The sequence below is a fragment of the Hippopotamus amphibius genome, chromosome 1 (genome assembly GCF_030028045.1).
Source record: "Hippopotamus amphibius kiboko isolate mHipAmp2 chromosome 1, mHipAmp2.hap2, whole genome shotgun sequence".
In the NCBI taxonomy this organism is placed as follows: Eukaryota; Metazoa; Chordata; class Mammalia; order Artiodactyla; family Hippopotamidae; genus Hippopotamus; species Hippopotamus amphibius.
The window spans coordinates 95206729-95226110 of record NC_080186.1 but is presented as its reverse complement, the minus strand read 5'-3'; the positions used below and the strand labels follow the sequence as shown (position 1 = coordinate 95226110).

The following is a 19382-nucleotide window of genomic DNA, read 5'->3' as shown; positions in this document are numbered from 1 at the left end:
CATCATGAAAGAAATAATTAATAAGCTAGGCTTCATTAAAATTAAAAAATTCTGCTCCACAAAAGACAATATAAAGGGAATGAGAAGATAAGACACTGACTGGGAGAAAATACTGGCAAAAGACACTTCTGATAAAGGACTGTTATCCAAAACATACAAAGAACTCTAGTAACTAATCAACAATAAGAAAACAAACAATCCCCCCCCCCAAAATGTGCTAAACATCTTAAGAGACATCTTACCAAAGAAAATACACAGATGGCAAATAAGCATATGAAAAGATGCTCCACATCATAGATCATCAGGGAAATGCAAATTGAAAAAACAATGAGATACCACTACACACTATTAGAATGCCCCAAATCTGGGACACTAAAAACGCCAAATGCTGGTGAGCATGTAGAGCAATAGGAACTCTCCTTTATTGCTTGTGGGCATGTAAAATGCTATAGCCACTTTGGAAGACAATTTGGTGGTTTCTTTCAAAACTTAACATATTCTTACCATATGATCCACAATCACACTCTTTGGTATTTACACAAAGGAGATGAAAACTTATGTCCAAAAACATGCACACCGGTATTTCAAGCAGCTGTATTCAGAATCTTCAAAACTTGAAAGCAACCAAAATGTCCTTCAGTAAATGAACTGTACTAATAAACTGTGGTATACCTAGACAATGGGACACTGTGCTAAAAAGAGATGAACTATCAAGTCATGCAAAGACATGGAGGAAACTTAAATGCATAATACTAAGAAAGAATACAATCTGAAAAGGCTACATATTGCATGATTCCAATTATGTGACATTCTGGGAAAGAGAAGACTATGGCAATAGAAAAAGATCAGTGGTTGCTAGAGGTTGGGGTAGAGGGAGGTTTGAATAGGTGGAGTACAAAGGATTTCTGTGGCAGTGAAAATACTCGGTATGGTATCATAAAGATGGATATATGTCATTATACATTTGTTCAAACCTGTAGAATGTACACCAAGAGTGAATCCCAATGTAAACTACAGACTTTAGGTGATTATGATGTGTCCGTGTAGGTTCATCAATTGCAACAAATGTACCACCCTGGGTGGGATGTTGGTAACGGAGGAGGCTATGCATGTATGGAGGCAGAGAGTATATGGGAAATCTCTGTATCTTCCTCTCAATTTTTCTGAGAAGCTAAAACTGCTCTGAAAAACAGTATTAAAAGATTATACCACTCACATTCTCTGATCACTGGAAATTAATAATAAAAAGGTAGCAAAAAGTCTAATGGGAAAATTTTAACACTCATCTAAATAATTCTTGCATTAAATAGATAAAAATGGATATTAGAAATAATCTACAAGTCAATAATAAATGAGAAAACATATGAAAACCAATGTAATGTAGCTAAAACAGTACTCTGAAGAAAATTTATTTTTTAAAATGCATTTAGTGGGAGGAAAGTTCAAAATCAATAAACTAAGTATTCAAACCAAGAAGGCAGAAAAAGAACAACAAAATAAACTCCCAAAAGGAAGAGATTCATAAAAGGAAGGAGCAATAAATGAAATTTAAAATAATTTGATCAATAAAATAAAACATTTCTTTGAAAATATCTATAAAATAAACCACTGGAAAGTCTGACTGGAAAGTATAAATAACAATAAGAATGAGAAAGGAAAAATACCAGAAAAAAACTTTAGATCAAATGGGATTGAAGAACTTCATATCAACACATTTTAAAATCCAATGAAATGGACAAGTCTCTAGGAAAACATAAATTATTAAAATCCACTCAAAAGAGGTAGGAAATCTGAAAAGACTAAAAACCATTAAAAAATAGAAAAGATTGTAAAAAACCAAACCCCTAAAAGGCACCTGATCCAAGTGGGATTATAGGCGAGTTCAACAAAGACTTTAAGTAACTCTTCCGGAACATAAAAAGAAAAGGGAAATTTTCCCAACTCATTCTGTATATAAACATGATCCTTCTATTCTTGGTCTATGATCCATTCTGAGTTGATTTTTGTGAAGAGTATAAGGTCTGTGTCTAGACTGATTTTGTTGCAGATGGATGTCCAGTTGTTCCAGCACCATTTGTTGAAGAGATTATCCTTGCTCAATTGCATTGTCTTTACTCCTTTGTCAAATATCAGTTGACTAATTGTATGTGGGTCTATTTCTGGGCTTTCTATACAGCTCCATTGATCTATCTCTCTTGTCTTTCATCAGTACTACACTGCCTTGATTACTGTAGTTTTATACGAAGTCTTAAAGTTGAGTAGTGTCAGTCCTCTGACTTTGTTCTTATCTTTCAATATCATGTTGGCTATTCTAGGTCTTTTGTCTCTCCATATAAACTTTAAAGTCAATGTGTCAATAGCCACAAAAGAAGTTGCTGGGATTTTTACTAGGATTGAAATGAATCTATAGATCAAGTTGGGAAGAACAGACATCTTGACAATATTGAGTCTTCCTATTCATGAACATGGAACATCTCTCCATTTATTTAGTCCTTTGATTTCACTCATCAGAGTTTTGTAGTTTTCTTCATATAGGTGTTGTGCATATTTTGTTAGATTTATACATAAGTATTTAAATTTTTTTGGATCTTAATGTAAACAGTACTATGTTTTTAACTTCAAATTCCACTTGTTCATTAAAGATATATTGGAAAGTGATTGACTTTCATATATTAACCTTGTACCCTGCAACCTCACTATAATTGCTTATTAGCTCCAGAAGGGTTTTTGTTGATTCTCTTGAATTTTCTAAACAATCATGGCATCTGTGGACAAAGACCAATTTCATTTCTTCCTTTCCAGTGTGTATACCTTTTATTTCCTTTTCTTGTCTTATTGCATTAGCTAGGACTTCCAGTACAATGTTGAACTGGAGTGGTGAGAAGGAACATCTTTGCCTTGTTCTTCATCTTAGTGGGAAAGCAGTGGTATAATATTTAATGTTTTGGAACTTGTTGAGATTTTTCCTTCATGGAGTATGAGACAAATTTTAATAAATTTAATGAATTTGAGGAAAATTGATTCTTTGGGGGCAAAATTTATATTTACATTTATAGATGCATGAACATATATACATATACATTTATATACACACACCTATATGTACATATACCTATGGATCAAGCTTATTAACTGAATTATTCATATTTTTCATGACATTCTTTTTCAATTGATATACAACATTATTTTCCTAGAATCATAGCTCTTAGAACTATACAGGACCTCAAAATAACCAGATCCAAATAAAGTATTATTATCTCATGTTATAGTTGAGACATTGGAGGCACAGAAAGATTAAGTGACTTGCCCAAGGATATACAGCTAATGAATAACATGAGAATTAAAAATATACATGATAAATATAATTAACACTATTGTATGTTATATATGAAAGTTGTCAAGAGAGTAAATCCTGAGTTCTCATAAGAAAAAAATATTTCTTCCTATTTCTTTAACGTATCTGTATGAGATGATGGATGTTCACTAAATCTTGTGATAATCATTTCCTGTTGTATGTAACTCACATCATTATGCTGTGCACCTTAAACTTATCCAGTGCTGTCAATTATATCTCAATAAAACTGGAAGAAAAAAATGAGAATTAGAGCCCAGACCTTTGGAGTGAAACTATAAACAGGATGCCTGTCAGGGCAGATGTCCATTATCCTTCCTGTCTAAAGACAGACCATGTTAAAAATGTAGATCAATGCTATATTCAAGAGCTATTGTTACTAATTAGAATGCTGACTGCATACCCCAAAAGATGCCTGTGTGTTTATGTTTACCTAGGAAAGTGGAAGGTGAAATCTTCAAGTTGGAGATGTTACTTGAAGATTTTAAAGAGAAAATTAATAAAGGCAAATACACTTCAGCTGTCTCTCTTCCCATGAGTTCTTCAATCAACCTGGATGACTTGTCATCCACATCCTCTCCACCCTCAAATGAGGTAATATAGCAGCCTACAGCCTAATTTCATGCCAGGAAAAATGGTTTTTATGTATTTATAGAATCCTAATTCATAGAATCACTGAATTCCATCTTAACATTTCATGAAAATTTAACTTTCCAAAGGCCTATGAATCATTATTTAAAGTGGAACCAGCTTTCAAAAATTAGAAGCTATTTCAAGTGTTGGTTTTTGAAATATCTTTTTGGTTTAGAATGTAACAATGCAGTTTAAAATGATGAACTGCTGAAGAGCTATTTCTTCTGGATGAATAGTAACATTTTTTGTAGATCTTGTGTGCCTGGAAGAAATAATTTTTCTTCTTAATAATTTTGTACTCTCTCTGCTACATAAAGAATAACACGCTCAGTGAAGGAGCCATTTCCCATGAGTCCACTTCTACATTTTCTTTTTCTCAAGTTAAAGTCTTTTGGATTGTCTACATATGCAAGGCTAGGAATTCAAATCAATCACCACTGTCTTTCTATAATACTTTTTGTAACCTCAACTATCAGAACATTTCAGACTAAATTACAATTCTGATAAATGGAATCATCTGGATAATTGCCTTAAATTGACTGTATTTGAAGACACAGCCTCTGGCTGTTATGCAAAACTTGAATAGGTTTTTACTAGAGTTAAGGACAGGATGTTGAAGATTATATAAACGTTAGCCCTTCCAAACAAGTATGTTTGCCTCCTCAAAACACTTACCTGCCTGGCAAAATCCCACTCATTCAAGCCCCATCTTCAGAGTTAGGCCATTTATGTAACCCTGACACACAGCCGCCCACTCCAGGCAGAATTCTCTGCCCCAGCCTCTGTGTTTCCACCGCACCATGACTCATTTTTCCTTGTGCCTTTGTACCCATCTTTGTAGCCCGAACATCTGATTGAATGCCAGGTATGGAGCGAATACTCAGTATAGTAAACTGAGCCATTGTGGATTTAACAATGATCTCCAAGGTTCACAGCGTGTTATCTCTTCAGTCCTGAACCAAAATTAGCTTCCACGTGGTGTGAGGGAGCCTAGTGAGGCAGCCCAGCCTCCTGCTCAGCACGACCCTCAGGTCTGGGATTACTATTCTTAATTGGTCCCCAGTTTACAGCAACTGTTGTGAAATGATGAGGACTCTATAACTTTGTGATAAATAGCCCTGAAAAGAGAGTCTACTGCTAGTATTATCCATTCATTCGGCAAACATTTACTGCTAAAGGCTAGGCCCTTTTCTAGGTGTTGGGGATACACTATAAACAAGGCAGACAAATCACCTGCCCTCAAGATGCTTACGTTTCCATGAGGGACACATACAGTGAGAATATAAAATTAACATGGAATTACAGAATGTTAAAGGTGCTATATAGATGCAACTATAATGCATTCCTTATGACTCTGAAGCTAGACTGCCTGGGTTCAAATACTGGCTCTGTCATTAGTCGGCTTTGTGACCTTAAGGAAGTTATGTTACCTCTCTGTGCCTCAGTTTCCTCCTGTGTAAAGTGAGGATAATAATACCTGCCTAAGCTTCCCACTCCTCTTCAGCAAAAAGTCTTTGCAAACTGTTAAGGTCTGAACCAACAGAACTATTACTGTTTACTATAATTTTATCATTATCATTTCAGACCCAGGGGTTTTTAATCCCAGTATTTCCAATTCATTTATAACAAAATATCTGAAAGTTGGTCCCCAAACAAGCAGCAATGGCTTCACCTGCAGCTTCTTAGAAATGTTAATGATATTATTAGGATGTTTAAATGAGTTAATATATGTACTTAAAACAGGGCCTGACTCACAGTAACCACATTAGCTGGAGGTCAGGTACCCTGACAATTAAATGACAGGATACAGCCAAAAGTAACTCACTGTGCGAGGGTAGGGTCAGAGATGAGATCTAAACTGAGTACTGGGCAAAGAGGAGGAGGCAGCTTGGTGAGGAGTCTGGGGAAAGGGATTCCAGGAGGGATGTGATGATGCCTTAGGGGTGGTGTGGGGATGCAGAACCAATTTTGAGTAGCCTCCCGTGGGCAAGTCCCTCTACGCGGCTCTCCAGGTACCTAAGGAGCGCCCCTGACGTCCTGCGGGGGCCCCCTGGGCGTGTGAGTGAGAGGAGACAGAGCGCCCCAGCCCCACACGGTCATAGGGAGGCCCATCTCTTCCCAGGAGCTCGATAGGCAGGCCCCGCAGCCCAGCGAAGAGGGCAGCGACAGGCCCCTCCCGCGCGTCAGGGAAGGGAGAAGCGGACTCGCACTGCGGGTTCCACAGGAGCCTGGCTTCCTTGAGGGGTGGGGGTCCCCTCTGCGCAGAGACGCCCGGAGGGAGGGAGGGTGGGAAAAGTGTGAGTGGTCACTTGATGTCCCCACCATCAGCTTTGGTGTTACTCTGTCTCAGGTTACTCCTTCCCACCGTTCCAGGAGTGCTGAAATTAAATTCCCAGTGACGCTTCACAAGATTAAACAAAGGCCAAATAATCCCCCAAAGTGGGGCTCCCAGGCAGCTCAAGAACTGACTCTAAAATTCAAACTGCTTTTTCTTTTTTTTAAACCAGACTAACCACATCAAATGGCTGTGAGATTGACTTCTGCTTCCAGGGTAATGTCCTGCAGCCCTGTCCTGGCTCCATTCAGTTCATTGTCTTGGCTCTTTAACCAACCAGTAATGGCTGAATGTGACTCTGAAATTGGCATAATTAAGATCACTTGGCTCTTACACTATTGGGTGTCCTGGGTGTTAGTGCTGGTGAGAGCTGCCCATATTACTAATCCTCCCCACTCTTTCAGAACTCAGGAGAAACCTGCCTGAGGAACCTGTTCTAGATCAGGGCTCCTCCAGCTGCAGCCTGCTGTGGACTCACCTGTGGATCGTACAGAAACGCTTGCTTTGATTCAGTAGGTCTGGGGTGAGCCTGCAATTCTGCATTTCTAACAAGCTCCCAGGTGATGCCAGTGCTGCTGGTCTGGGGACCACACTTTGAGATTATTTCATTATAAAGGAACTGGAAATACTGGGATTAAAAACCCTGGGTCTAAAATAAATAATGACAAAATTATAATAAGCAATAAACAATAATAATTCTGTTGCTTCAGAGCTTTGCTATTTTCAAAGACTTTTTGCAGAAGAAAAGTGGGGAGCTTAGAAAGGTGAAGAGACTTGCCCAATGCAAAGGACAGGAGACACTGGATCCCAGGTCTCCCAATTTAGGTGAAGGGCACCCCCGCCCCCTACATTCTGCTAATGTAAATCTGCCTTAACTGTGAAGTGCAGATACACTCCCTGTAGGCCTAGAAGTGATAAAAAAAGAACACAGGGGAAAAATGAGGCAAAAAAACCTCATTTTTTTTAAATTATAAAACTGTTACAGGCTCATTGCAAAAAAATCATAAAATATAAAAAAGTATAAAGAGGAACATTCCACTGAGAGAAATACACATTGCAAAAATGGGGTCATACATGTGTTGTTTTAGGATATGCTTTTTTCATTTAACATTATATTGTGGGCCTCTCAACAGTTATTGAATAAACCTACTGCTTCATCTTTAAGGACTGCAGTGTATTTTGTTGTATGGGTATACCTGGATTCATTAAACCAGTCCCTTATTGATGGGCATTTAGTTTTTTTTCCAGTTCTTTGATATTATAAACACTGGTTCAGTAAAATCATTTTATATGCAAACCTTTGGCCATAGTTGATTAGTTTCTCTGAAAAAAAACCTAGGATTGCAGTTAATGGTTCGAAAGGTACACAGTGAACATTTGGATAAGCTGGCCTTTAGCAAAGTGCTACCCATAGCAGTGCCTGGGAATGAAGGTGCCTTCGGCCTGAGCCAAACCTGGGTATCTGTTTTCTTTTTCTTTCCAACCTTTGCTTAAGTGATAAGTGAAAACTGATATCTCATTGTTTTAATCTGTATTTCTTTGACTATTTGTGAAATGTACCCATTTTTGTGTGTTTCTTGGTCATTTCCACCACCTCCTTGACAATATCAACATTTCAACTAATGTTTGCAAAACTGAAACCACTCTCAACTTTTTAAGAAAGGCAGGCAACTTGGAAAACAGTAAGGGCAAACAATGTTCAGTATTGAGATTTTTATCACACAAAGTTGCTCTGAGGAGGGCACAAGGAAGCAGTAGCTCTGTGGTTAAGGACACAAGCATACAGGGAGAGGCGCAAATGCCAGCTCTGCCACTCACTCTGTGTGACCCTGACGAGCTGCTTGAACTCTCTGAGCCTCAGATTATTCATCTCTAAAATGGGGACAACGTGCCAGGATGGTGGGAAGGGATAAAGGTGATGTGAGAGGCACCTGGCACAAGGAGCAATCAATAAGGGGTTGTTTTTATTAATAAGAAAACACTGAAACCCTCCAAAAAATTAATGGATAAAAGATAACTAAAAGTCACAAGTAGGAAATACAACCAATAAATAAGCATATGGGGAAATGTTTATCCCCTTTAATAACAGAGGAAATGCTAATAACACAAGGAGCCACCCCTACTTTATAAATTAACAAGAACATTTTCAAGGGATAATTCCTGATGCAGGGGAAGGCGCGGCCAAATGAGCCGCCCACATTGTTGGCGGCTGTGTAATGCGTACAGCTTCGGTGGAAAGCAATTAGGCCACACGTATCATCACACAAACACGTTTGCAACCTTTGACCCAGACATTTCCTAAGGAAGTAATTCAAAAATATGGAAAAAGCTATCTGTACAAAGATGCTTATTTCTCACCATTGTTTATAATGGTGAGAAAAGTATGTTTATTTTCTGTTTACATAAAGGGTAAAACCACAGTAAGGGTGGTGTCAGCCCTTTCAGTTCCATAGTGTGATTTTTTTGTGCATTAAACAGGGACATACAAACAATAGCATAGGCCTCTAGAAAGTCCCTAAACCTTGTTTTTTATAAATTTATTTATTTTTTATTTATTTTATTGGCTGTGTTGGGTCTTTTTTTGCTGTGTGCGGGCTTTCTTTAGTTGCGGTGAGTGGGGGCTACTCTTCATTGTGGTGCGTGGGCTCCTGCTCATTGCCGTGGCTTCTCTTGTTGCGGAGCACAGGCTCTAGGCGCGTGGGCTTCAATAGTTGCAGCACATGGGCTCAATAGTTGTGGTGCACGGGCTTATCTGCTCCACGGCATGTGGGATCTTCCTGGAGCAGGGCTCGAACCCGTGTCCCCTGCATTGGCAGGCGGATTCTTAACTGCTGCGCCACCTAGGAAGCCCCTTAAACCTTATTTTAATTCATAGTTGAATACATTGCTTTGGAAAGGCTTTTAGATTCTGCTAACCAGTGATCAGATTGAAGGATTTAAAAATCATCTTAAATCTGGTCATTCTCTGGTGGAGCTTGGGGTAATTTGAAACTAAAGGAAAGAGACAACAGGGTGGGGAGAGTATTCTCTCATCTGTAAACTAGATTTTTAAATGTCTGGAGAAGGAAGGAAGTCAAGGCAGGGTGGACGCTTTCTCTAAGCCCCAGGCCATTACAGCACAGGCCCCACTGAGCCAGAAACCAGAGCGGAGGAGTCCTGAGATGGTGAGTTCTGCACGGTCCATGCGGCCTGCTGGGCTGTGCCTGAGCAGCCGAGGGGTGAGTCGCTTCCTCAGTCACATTCACATCTGTGTGTGCTTTGTGGTGCAGGAGGAGCCCAACAACGCCTCGGGGAGGCAAGACCCTGCTGAGACGACCCGCGCAAGCTGTGCCTTCTGCCACCGGGTCCTTGAATGGTGAGGGCTTCTGGCTGGTAAATTCCCCGGCGGGTCCTGGGACAGTGACTCCAGGGAGGATGGGCATCCACTAACTGAATGGGTGCCGGCAGTCACGGGCCAAGTTACAGAATCACAGACCTCAGGGCTGGACACACATCCCAGCCTCCCTCCCAAAGGACAAATCCCCCTAAGAGCAGCTATCAACTGGGGAGAGCCTCACCCTTACCAGGGGAGGTGAAAATAATGCACACGCCTCAGCCCCACTCCTGCATCAGCCTCCCCAGGGTGCAGCCCTGGGGGGACTGCTTCTAGAATCTTCTAGATGATGGTGGCAGGCCCTTTGGTTAAGAATCATGACTGCAGTGTGTGGAGGGTGGTTTGGCCTGAGGCTTGCCCGTGCGGGAGGTTATTACACACCATCGCACACCAGTTCCCACCCTCACTCCTCTCTCCTCGGGATGAGTGAACACCTCCCCCACTTCTGCCCCCCAGCCCCACTGGAAAGGAGCCCAATCCTGCATCTCAGGGTTTACTTCTCCTCATCCCTCAGCAAGAAATCTTCCAGAGGTCACAAGCTGTAAATCAGCTGAAAAGCAGTAGATGTGAAATCCTAAGGAGACATCCTTAATGATTTCGAAGCACGCTTCGGTCAACTGTTGGCCCATGTGGATTCAGAATCACGTATTTGACGTTTCTGTCAGTCAGCGAGAGGTGCCTCCTCCGAGCTCCGGAGGCACTGTGGACGGGGGCCAAAGCTTGGCTGACTGACCTTAGTAAGGCTGAGAGTCCTGGAGGAGGGGGCTGTTTAGCCCTCATTATTACACGTACATAATGGGCTTTAATAAAGGCAGGGGACAAGGTCAGGATGACTTAAGTTTCCTGTTAGAAAGCATTCCAGCACGGGAACGGGCACGTGTCATAAGAGTTCCACTGAGTTTCTGACCTCTAAAAAAAGATGCAGCATGGTTTTGTGGTAAAAATTTCCGTGTGTCATCGGGCGTGGACCATTACTTGAAAACCAACGTTGTCTGTCATTGGTGTTGACTCTCCTTTCCATACGAGGGCCACGAAGGATGCCAACTCCCTGAGTCATCTCAGACCCATTATTTTTATTTATTGAATTAAAATCTAGGTTTTGGAAATTTTTCTAGGTTTTAGTAAGTAGAATAAAAATAGTTTGACATTAAAAAAACATTTTGATGAAGTGTTCAAAGTATTAAATATTTCTCTTCCAAATTTGTAGTCTAGACCTCACAGAACCTCGTAAGTACCACGACAGGGACCAGTGTTCAGGCTACATTTTCTCTTTTACAGTGAACAAGATGGAAGGCAAAACACAACCAAGTGTAAAATCAGATCTAACAGTACATCTCCTGCTGGGTGTGATGTGGTGATGTGGATGATTTATAAATTAAATCTCGGTGAACTGTAGCATCCCTGAGGAATTCATTGAACAGGGGGCTATACATGCTCTTTACTGTTTTAGAAGATTAGGTCTCTGAGATGGGATATATTCCTTATTTAGCCTACTGATGTACATATTGTTTCAAGGATATTTATATATATGCAGGTAAATAACATATATGCTCTGTGTAAAACGCTTATCCCTTTATGTCTAATGCGGAATTTTGGATTTAAGAGTACAGTTCAGCTACTTTGTCTTGTTGAAAAACTGTCTTCTCAAGTAGAATTGCAGTTAGCTGTTTGGCAAGATTTTAGCGCACAAAGAAGTTTAAAAGAGGCAGAAAAAGAAAGTCATGTGTTGGACTGAACTCACTTGAGTGTGATCCAAGTTTTCTACTTTGGAGAGCAGATGTTCAAATGCCCCAGAGGAGGAGGGTGGAGACAGAAAATGAGGTGTGAGAAAATATGTGACTCAGGAGGAGAGCATGTTTTTCCAAGAAGAGGGAAAGGCAATGGCTTTTAAGCCCCCACCTCACAAACTCCAAGCACGGTGCCTCTCTCCAGCGGCAGCAGGCCCGGGCACAGTGGGACATGCACACATTTGCAAGCAAGGCCTTAGGCTCAAACCCCATCCCCAGGAATCAGTCTCACTTGTGACTCACTGGCTACATCCAGGACATCTCAGGCATGGTGTCCTCCACGCTAAGAATAAGCAACGTTCCCTAGGGGCTATTACAGTATCCCAGGGGCTGAGCTAGAGCTTTCTCAAGAATTGTTATCAACTAAAATTCCTTTGGAGGAGTTAGGATTTCTGTGAAGGAGGGAGACTGAAGCTACAGATAGGTTTGAGGAAGTGTTCCAGTAAATGACAACCTTTCTGATGCCCCCTGGTGGCCTCACACAGCTACAATTAACCCCATGCACTCTCACAGGCGTTAGCCCCATAGACGCTGGACAAAATCCACCGCTCTGGGTTTTTTGGATCTCTCAGCTTGTACTTACGGATCCAAAGCCACGTGATCTGGTACTGACATGTAGCACAGCTTCTTCCCCTGATAAGAACTGACTGAGACATGAAGTAAACTCTAAATTTTATAATTCCGTACTTCAAACTTCTATATTGCGTGCGTGTGTATCAAGATCAGATATCACCCTCGAGGAAACAAAACAGATGTACGTTTAATGTTTGGTATGCGTGTTATCAGGCCAAATTGTGCTGTGTGCCCTTTCTCCCGGGGAAGCTCTCGAACAGCCAGGCAGAGGGATCGCTGTGCTGAGGATGAGATGCGTCCTCCATCGTTCCAGGCTCTGACGTAGGAAATTTCACATTTCAGTTTTACCAACCCTTTTACTATCCCTATTACCAGTGTACTAAAAGTTTATGGGGTTTTATACACCTTTTTAAGGGAGCAAAAAATGGAGAAAGAAGGCCACAGAGGAATCAACCATGGAAGGTCTCCTATTGCCATTCAAGACAAGGCATTGCACCCAGACTCAGCTCCCGGTAAGTTGAGGGGTCTGGGGCCAGTTGTCACGATCCCTCTCCTTGGGGTCCGCTCACTGCCAGCAGACCATCTGCCACGCCAAATAGCTTTACCTAGACTAGGGTGTTGCACGTTGCTTATTATTATTATTGTTAGTTTAAAAAAAGAATTGATAATGACTTGATTCAACTGAGATGTGGTCAAATAGGGTGAAAGTGCCCACACCTGTCTCTGCCTGGAGTCACAGGGCTCCGTGACTCTGTCATGAGGCCGCCTCAGTTCTGCATGGCAGCCCCCCAGCATGGCCCATAATCTGCACCTTGGGAGCTCACCTGCACGGGAGAGTTGCTCCAACCCACGTTCAGCTGACTTCTCCAATGCAAGGGGAGGGCAGATTTTTACTATAGGTATAAAATATTTCATATATTATGATATATGATAAAAACTAGAGTAAGTAAAATCTCTTTAGGGTCCTCAATTTTAAGAGTGTAAGTAAGAGGGTTCTGAAATTAAAGAACTGAGAACTGTTGATGTACTATACATCACTTGATTATCATAATACCCCTGGTAAGGTAGAAATTATTACCTTTATTTTATAAATAAGTAAATGGAGGCTTGGAGAAATTGACTTGCCAGGGTCCAAGAGCCTGGTGTATTATCTATTGCTGCGTAATGATGTATCCCAAACATTAATGGCTCAGAACAACAAACATGTGCTATCCTACAGTTTCTGTGGGTCAGGTATTTGGGAGCCAGTTAGCTGGGGGGTTCAGGCTCAAGGTCTCTCGTGAAGCTGCAGTCAAGATGTTGGCCAATACTAGGCTTGACTAGAGCTAGAGAATCTGCTTCCAAGACTGTTCATGCACGTGGCCATTGCCGGGAGGTCTCAGTCCCTCGCCACGTGGGCCAAAAGGCTGCTTGAATGTCATCAGGACATGGCAGCCAGGCCAGTGATCCAAGAGAAAGACTGAGATGGAAGTTTCAATGCATCTTACGACTTAGTTTTGGAAGTTATACACCATCATTACCACCCTATTCTATTTGTTAGAAGCAAGTTACTAAATTGTGAGTTGTCACAATCAAAGAGAGAAGAATTAGGCTCCATCCTTGCAGAGCATGTGGAAGAATTTGTGGACATATTGTCAACCATCACAGCCAGTAAGTGGCAGAGCCAGGCTGCAAACTCAGGCCCATCTGAACCCATGTTCTTTCTCCCGCACAACACAGCCTTCCCAAGGTGTACCTCCTCCTTCCCCTATTTGTAATTTCCTTGAGTTCTGGATTCGAAGGCATTCAGTGACCACTGACTGAGATTTGGGCAAGAGAACAACCTTCCTAGAGTTCATTCCACTTGTGATTTACACTTTGGAAGATAACGTTACAGACGAGTGTAATCATGAGTGCAGTGAGGAGGGCAGCACTGGCAGAAGCTTTGTCCCGCAGTCTTGTCTCTCCTGGAGCTGAGACATTGCTTGGACGCCCAAGCGAGATTGCTCACCTGCCAGGCCCAGGCTCCCACACTCTGGCCTTACCTGGAGAGCTCCACTGAGCACAGCCTGCCGAACAAGACCCAGACCTGCACTGGGCTCACTTGCTCTCTACTGCTAGCCTCTCTGTGGAACTGATGAGGGCAAAGCTATGATTCAGGTTCCCATATGGACTTATGAAAGTGACGTAGAGGGAAACGATCCTTCCAGTTGCCTGGATGACGAAACACAAGCTCTTGGCCGCCGCAGGATCTGAGAAGATAATGTGGATGTATCAGGGCAAATCTGGAAAAATAACTACAAATGCAAGGTTGTCTGATAATTCAGTGGTTCAAATTCTCACAGATCCATCCATTCAGAAGACCTTTATTAAACACCTACATGTGCTAGGCAAATCTTGAGACTTTCCTATCAGAACTGTTACTTATCAAAACATCTCTCAGTTGTCATAAGGGGATCTCAAATGCCACCCCTAGGCTGGCAACCCCTCTTGGTAAATTTCCCCCTGGGGAAATTGAACACTCTGGGGCCTAAGGCATACCTTGCATGGTCAGAGCTCTACTCTCCAGAGCACATTTTAGGACTATAATAAAAAAAAACCTCACACTTCCTTTGTGTAACTTGGGCTTTTTCAGGTTCTGATACAGGACACAGCTGCTATTCTGCTTCTGGGACAAGACTGCACAGTAATAAATGTGAGAACTGTGGCACTAAGATTCATAACTCCCAGAGAGTCTGTGGTAAAGCACCATCTAAAGGTGAGAATGACTGGGCCGCCTCAGAAAAAAAAGGCATAAGTGGGGACAGCTGTTGCCCCCAGGCAGTGAGTTGTATTCTTAATCCTTTCTTTTCAGAATTTCATTATAGATACAACACCCCGGAACAGAATTTCTTTAATCATAACGAAAGAAGTGCCTTTGCCCAGCTCCACTATTTAAAAGAAAATAAAAATTCTTCACTTTGTAAGTACATCTCCTGCATGATCCCATCTTTGTACACAACCTAGTCTCCCTGCATGGGAGACCCACATCACACCAGCCACTGCTTCCATATGGGGAGCCCCTGCCCTGTCCAGTCTGCCTCCAGGTCTCCAGCACTCATCTGACACTTCCACATCCAGCCCAACACCTGGATGGCAAGAGGCCGGGCTGGGGCTGGGAGAGATGCAATCCTAGCAATAAAGGACTTTGAAAGTTACTATAAGTGCTGTACTAGTGTAAGGTGGTAACAAGTCCTAAATATTTGTTGAACAAGTGACCGACTGAATAATTGCCACTATTATTGTTATTATTCAGAAGTGGCAAAAGCTTTAGGTATATCCCCACTAAAAGTCAGCACATAAAGAAACAGACTATTTTTACAGTCCTTAAACATCATATTGCTAATTTCAATGCAAAATTTTGCTGTCTTTGGAAATAACTAAAATCCCACAAAAACTTTATTTATAATATGAATAAGACATGACTCCTTCCTCCCAAGGAGTTTACAATCTATTGAGAGAAAGGAACTCCTGCCCAAATAAGGAAAGTTCATGGCAAAATGTGGTAAGTGCTTAGAGCACAGAGTGTGCTAAGGGAACACATAGGAGGGAAGGGAACACCCTTGTCCTGCTTCTGAATGACAGCTGTGTCTGGTTCTCTCACATCCTTTCCTCATGGGTGAGTTCATACCTTCAGAGTGCTTTCTCTCCATCGCTGGGGACAGGGCACCAGAGAGAATGTTTCTGATCTTTTACAATTGCCAGTGTCCAAGACTAAAGAATAATGGTGTTTACCTGACTCACCTCAGCGGTGTCTCCCCTACCCACCCTCAGCTGCCAGATCCTCCAATTGGATGTGTTCTGTTGAGGTGACAGTCCCTAAGACTCTGCAGAAGCAACAGAGAGATGTCTTTATTTTCTCCTTGGTTTTGGGGGTCTACAGCCCATGAGACCTCTTATTCCAACATGTGAATGAGGAAAGCAACTGAGTCACTTGAAATGTGATCTTAAACTCCATTAGTAAACATATAGCGGCCAAGAGGGTAGAAGTCCCAAGAAGGCATCTTTTGCTCAGTGTTAAAAAAGAACCTCCAGAAAGGACAGGAAGTGAAGCAGGCTGCTGCAGCAGTTGTGAGTCCCATCTGTAGACTGAGACGATGTACTTTGTCAGGATGTTGTAAATCTGTAGACTGGACCAGATGATCCTATGACCCTTTCCAACTCTGAGTTTCTATGTTTCAAATAAAATCCACAACTATATTTGGAGATGACCAAGGGATTAATACTGAGCTCATTAGTGCCTCTGTTCGTCACAACTTCAGTCTGGGTACAGCGTGACTAAATCTGGACTTTCTGATTTCAGCCTTCCGTGTCTGAGGGACAACCTCTCCTTGTTCCCTTGTCAAATGGGACCCTCCTGAGGGGTAGTAAAGCCAAGCTATTAAGAGACCAGTGGATATGACAGGAGACTGAAGGAGAAAGAGGGGAAAACAGAGAAGAGAGGAGGAGAAGCAAGAGAAGGGGAGAAGGGAGCCTCAGTGACAGAGAAGGCAGATTTGTTGGCCACTGACTTTCCTCTCTTCCTTTCCCTGGCGTTCTTCTTGTCTTCCACGGTGACTTTCCTACATTTATCTTCTTCTCTGTTTAGTCTCTATTTTGTGGCATTGACTTAGTAACATAATTTAGTTTCTGACTCCTAGAATTCTTGCTGCTAAAGTGGAGAGGACTTCAGAAATCCATTCGGCCCAAGCTCTTGGAACATATTATCCCTCCATTTGCCAGATGAAGAAGTCGAGCCCATAGACATGCTCTGGTCACACAGCTAGCACCAGGGGAACCTAGAGTCTTGGTCTCTTGTCTGCTAATACAACTCCTTTTAAATGTGGATTTTCTTCTCTTGAATTCAGAATACTTGGTGGCTATTTTCCATGTTCCCTAATTTTATTTACTTAGTAAAATTTTATGAAATATTTCATTCATACAGAAAAGTTCAGGAAATGATACACATATATCTACCATTTGGGGATCATTTTTGATGCTCTGAATTTGATCACAGCTAACATTTTTCAGCTCATTCAAAACCGAAATGGATCTGTTTCCAGAAAGCAAATTCAAAATCCTCTCATGGTGAATGTGAACCCGGACCAGGGAAGTAAGTATGATGAACAAAATGACTACCCATTGTTTGGATGCATTAGATCACCTGCCCAGGATCACCTAGATCATAAGTAATAGAGCCAGGATTCAAGCCTAAGTCTGGCTAATATTTCAGTCATTCAGTTATTCACTCAACAAATATTTGAGTGTCAATAGCAAGACACTGTGCTGGTGCTGAGGACACAGTGCCAAGTCAATTACTGTCCCTGCCCTTACTTTTTTGGTAGAGGAAAAGGGGGCATAGAGAGTGCTGTTGCCTAATTTGGGGGTCTACGGAAGCTGAGTTCCAAAGTATGAATGAACTAGCAAGGGGATGGAGGAGTAAGAGTGAAGAACATGTCAGTCTAAGAGAGCCTCCTGGTGTGGAAAAGACCTTGGCAAGTTCAGGAACAATGTAGCTGGAGCCTAAAAGAGGGAGAGGCAGTGGGGACAAGACGGGACTGGTGAGACGGGCAGGGCAGGCTGTGCAGGGGCTTGTGGGCTACAGACAGGATTTCAGACTCTTAGGTATCACGGGAAGCCAATGAGATTTTTTAACCAGGGTTTTTTTTTTTTAAGTTTTCTAGTGTTTTAAAAGATCACTCTAAGTACTAAGGGAGAGGGAATGGATTAGAGGAGTCAAGGACTGGAGCACAGAGGCCAAGTAAGAGGCTAGTACAATAATCCAGGTGGGAGGATAGCAGCTTGGCCAAGGGTGGTAGAAAAGGAATGAGAGAAGTCTAGTATTCAAGAGCAATTTAGAAGGCAGAATCGACAGTGCAGCAGAGTGGCCAGAGCTCAGGCTGTGCAGTCACACTCAGTCTGAACCCCACTATCCACTAGCATAGAGCAGTGCAGTGTGGATGGATGTAGCCACTGCGGAGTTCTTGGGTTTGCGTCTTGGTTGTGTTTCCTTGGGCAGAGGGTGCACAAATTCCTTGCCCCCAACACACACACACGCTGCCATTACTGAACCACAGAGCTGAGGATGGCACTTTACACAACTATCAATGTGCTTTTGCCTTGTTTTTACAGTTCAGCCCCTGCTACACCCTCACCCCATTCCCACTCCTGCAGGATTTCTGGAAGCACATCCTCAAGCAACTTTAGCGGTATCGAAGAAACGGAATCTCAGGTGAGGACGTAGGAAAAAACACTCTAGAATCCTTGCACCTTGTAAGTCTGGTCCTGATGACCACAAAACTGATGGCTTTTAAAATTATTACAGTATGAGAGCATCAGAAAATGCTCTGCTAAAACGACTTGTGCATGGCACTAACAAAAAGACATCCAGCCCAAGCAGCCACATGGTTTGTATTATTCCTAAATTGGTTCCAAGGGAAATTTCCTGGAGAAAATGTTTTGTGGGTGGTGCCTCAGCTACAGGATTCCCCAGCCCAGACCTGAAGGCATGCTGCTCACAAGTTTGTTCCAGTGACACTAGGGTTAGCGCTGCCAGTAGTTTCTTATTTTCAATCAGGTCATTTTCAAATGCCGCCACAAGCGTGCGCTGCATCCCTGGGCGCCCTCTCAGTTGTTGTGGCCCCTAAATCCCCTTCAAAGCCCCTCCCTCCAAGAGCTTTCTTCTTTCTCATGGATCTCTTTTTCCACAGCAGGGAAACAGCCCAGCAGGTTGCTGACCTCACCCTCTGATTCACGCTCATCAGTCACGTGTTGGTCTTTTTTCTGTCTCTTTCCCTACAAAATATATTCCATCTCAGACTGGTTTCCTAGGAAACCAAGCCTCAAAAACAGAAATAGACTGGGTGGAAAACAGAATACTACAAAAATTCCACTTTGCAATGTTTAATAATGAGAGGACCCAGCTAAGGGAAGCAGTAGTAAATCTATCTAACTAAAATGTGTGGACTTTTCCCCTGCAGATTTTAAACTCGTCTTTGGATCATGCCCTAAGGACAGCAACCATTTTGAAACAAACTACTGATCAAATGATTAGAACTATTGCAGAAGATCTTGCCAAACTACGGAGATTGAGGAGTAGACTGAAATACTAATTTGACTCAAGGCAACCAAGGATTAAAAAAAAAAATGCAGAGAAAACTTGGTCTTCCCCCCAAGAGTATTTTACTTATTACACAACTTATGAAGATGACTTTCTAGAGAAAACACCAAAACTGCAAGAAATGGGGGACACAATGTGCTAAAATGAAAAAAAGAAAAAGGACCTCTGACTCTTAAAAATCAAAATCCAACACATTTGTTTAAGATCTGTTA

The 19382-nt window shown here is 42.0% G+C and overlaps 1 protein-coding gene across 1 annotated transcript in view; it reads left to right on the top strand.

Moving 5' to 3' along the window:
* The window catches only part of AKNAD1 (AKNA domain containing 1), a 30998-nt gene extending 11616 nt beyond the window's left edge, over positions 1-19382 (top strand). Inside the window, exons 6-13 of the mRNA XM_057749928.1 lie at positions 3790-3946; positions 9590-9675; positions 12468-12565; positions 14668-14790; positions 14887-14994; positions 17082-17163; positions 18183-18282; positions 19031-19382. Coding sequence (XP_057605911.1) covers positions 3790-3946; positions 9590-9675; positions 12468-12565; positions 14668-14790; positions 14887-14994; positions 17082-17163; positions 18183-18282; positions 19031-19162 — 886 coding nt within the window. The 3' untranslated portion in view covers positions 19163-19382. The remainder of the gene's footprint in view (positions 1-3789; positions 3947-9589; positions 9676-12467; positions 12566-14667; positions 14791-14886; positions 14995-17081; positions 17164-18182; positions 18283-19030) is intronic.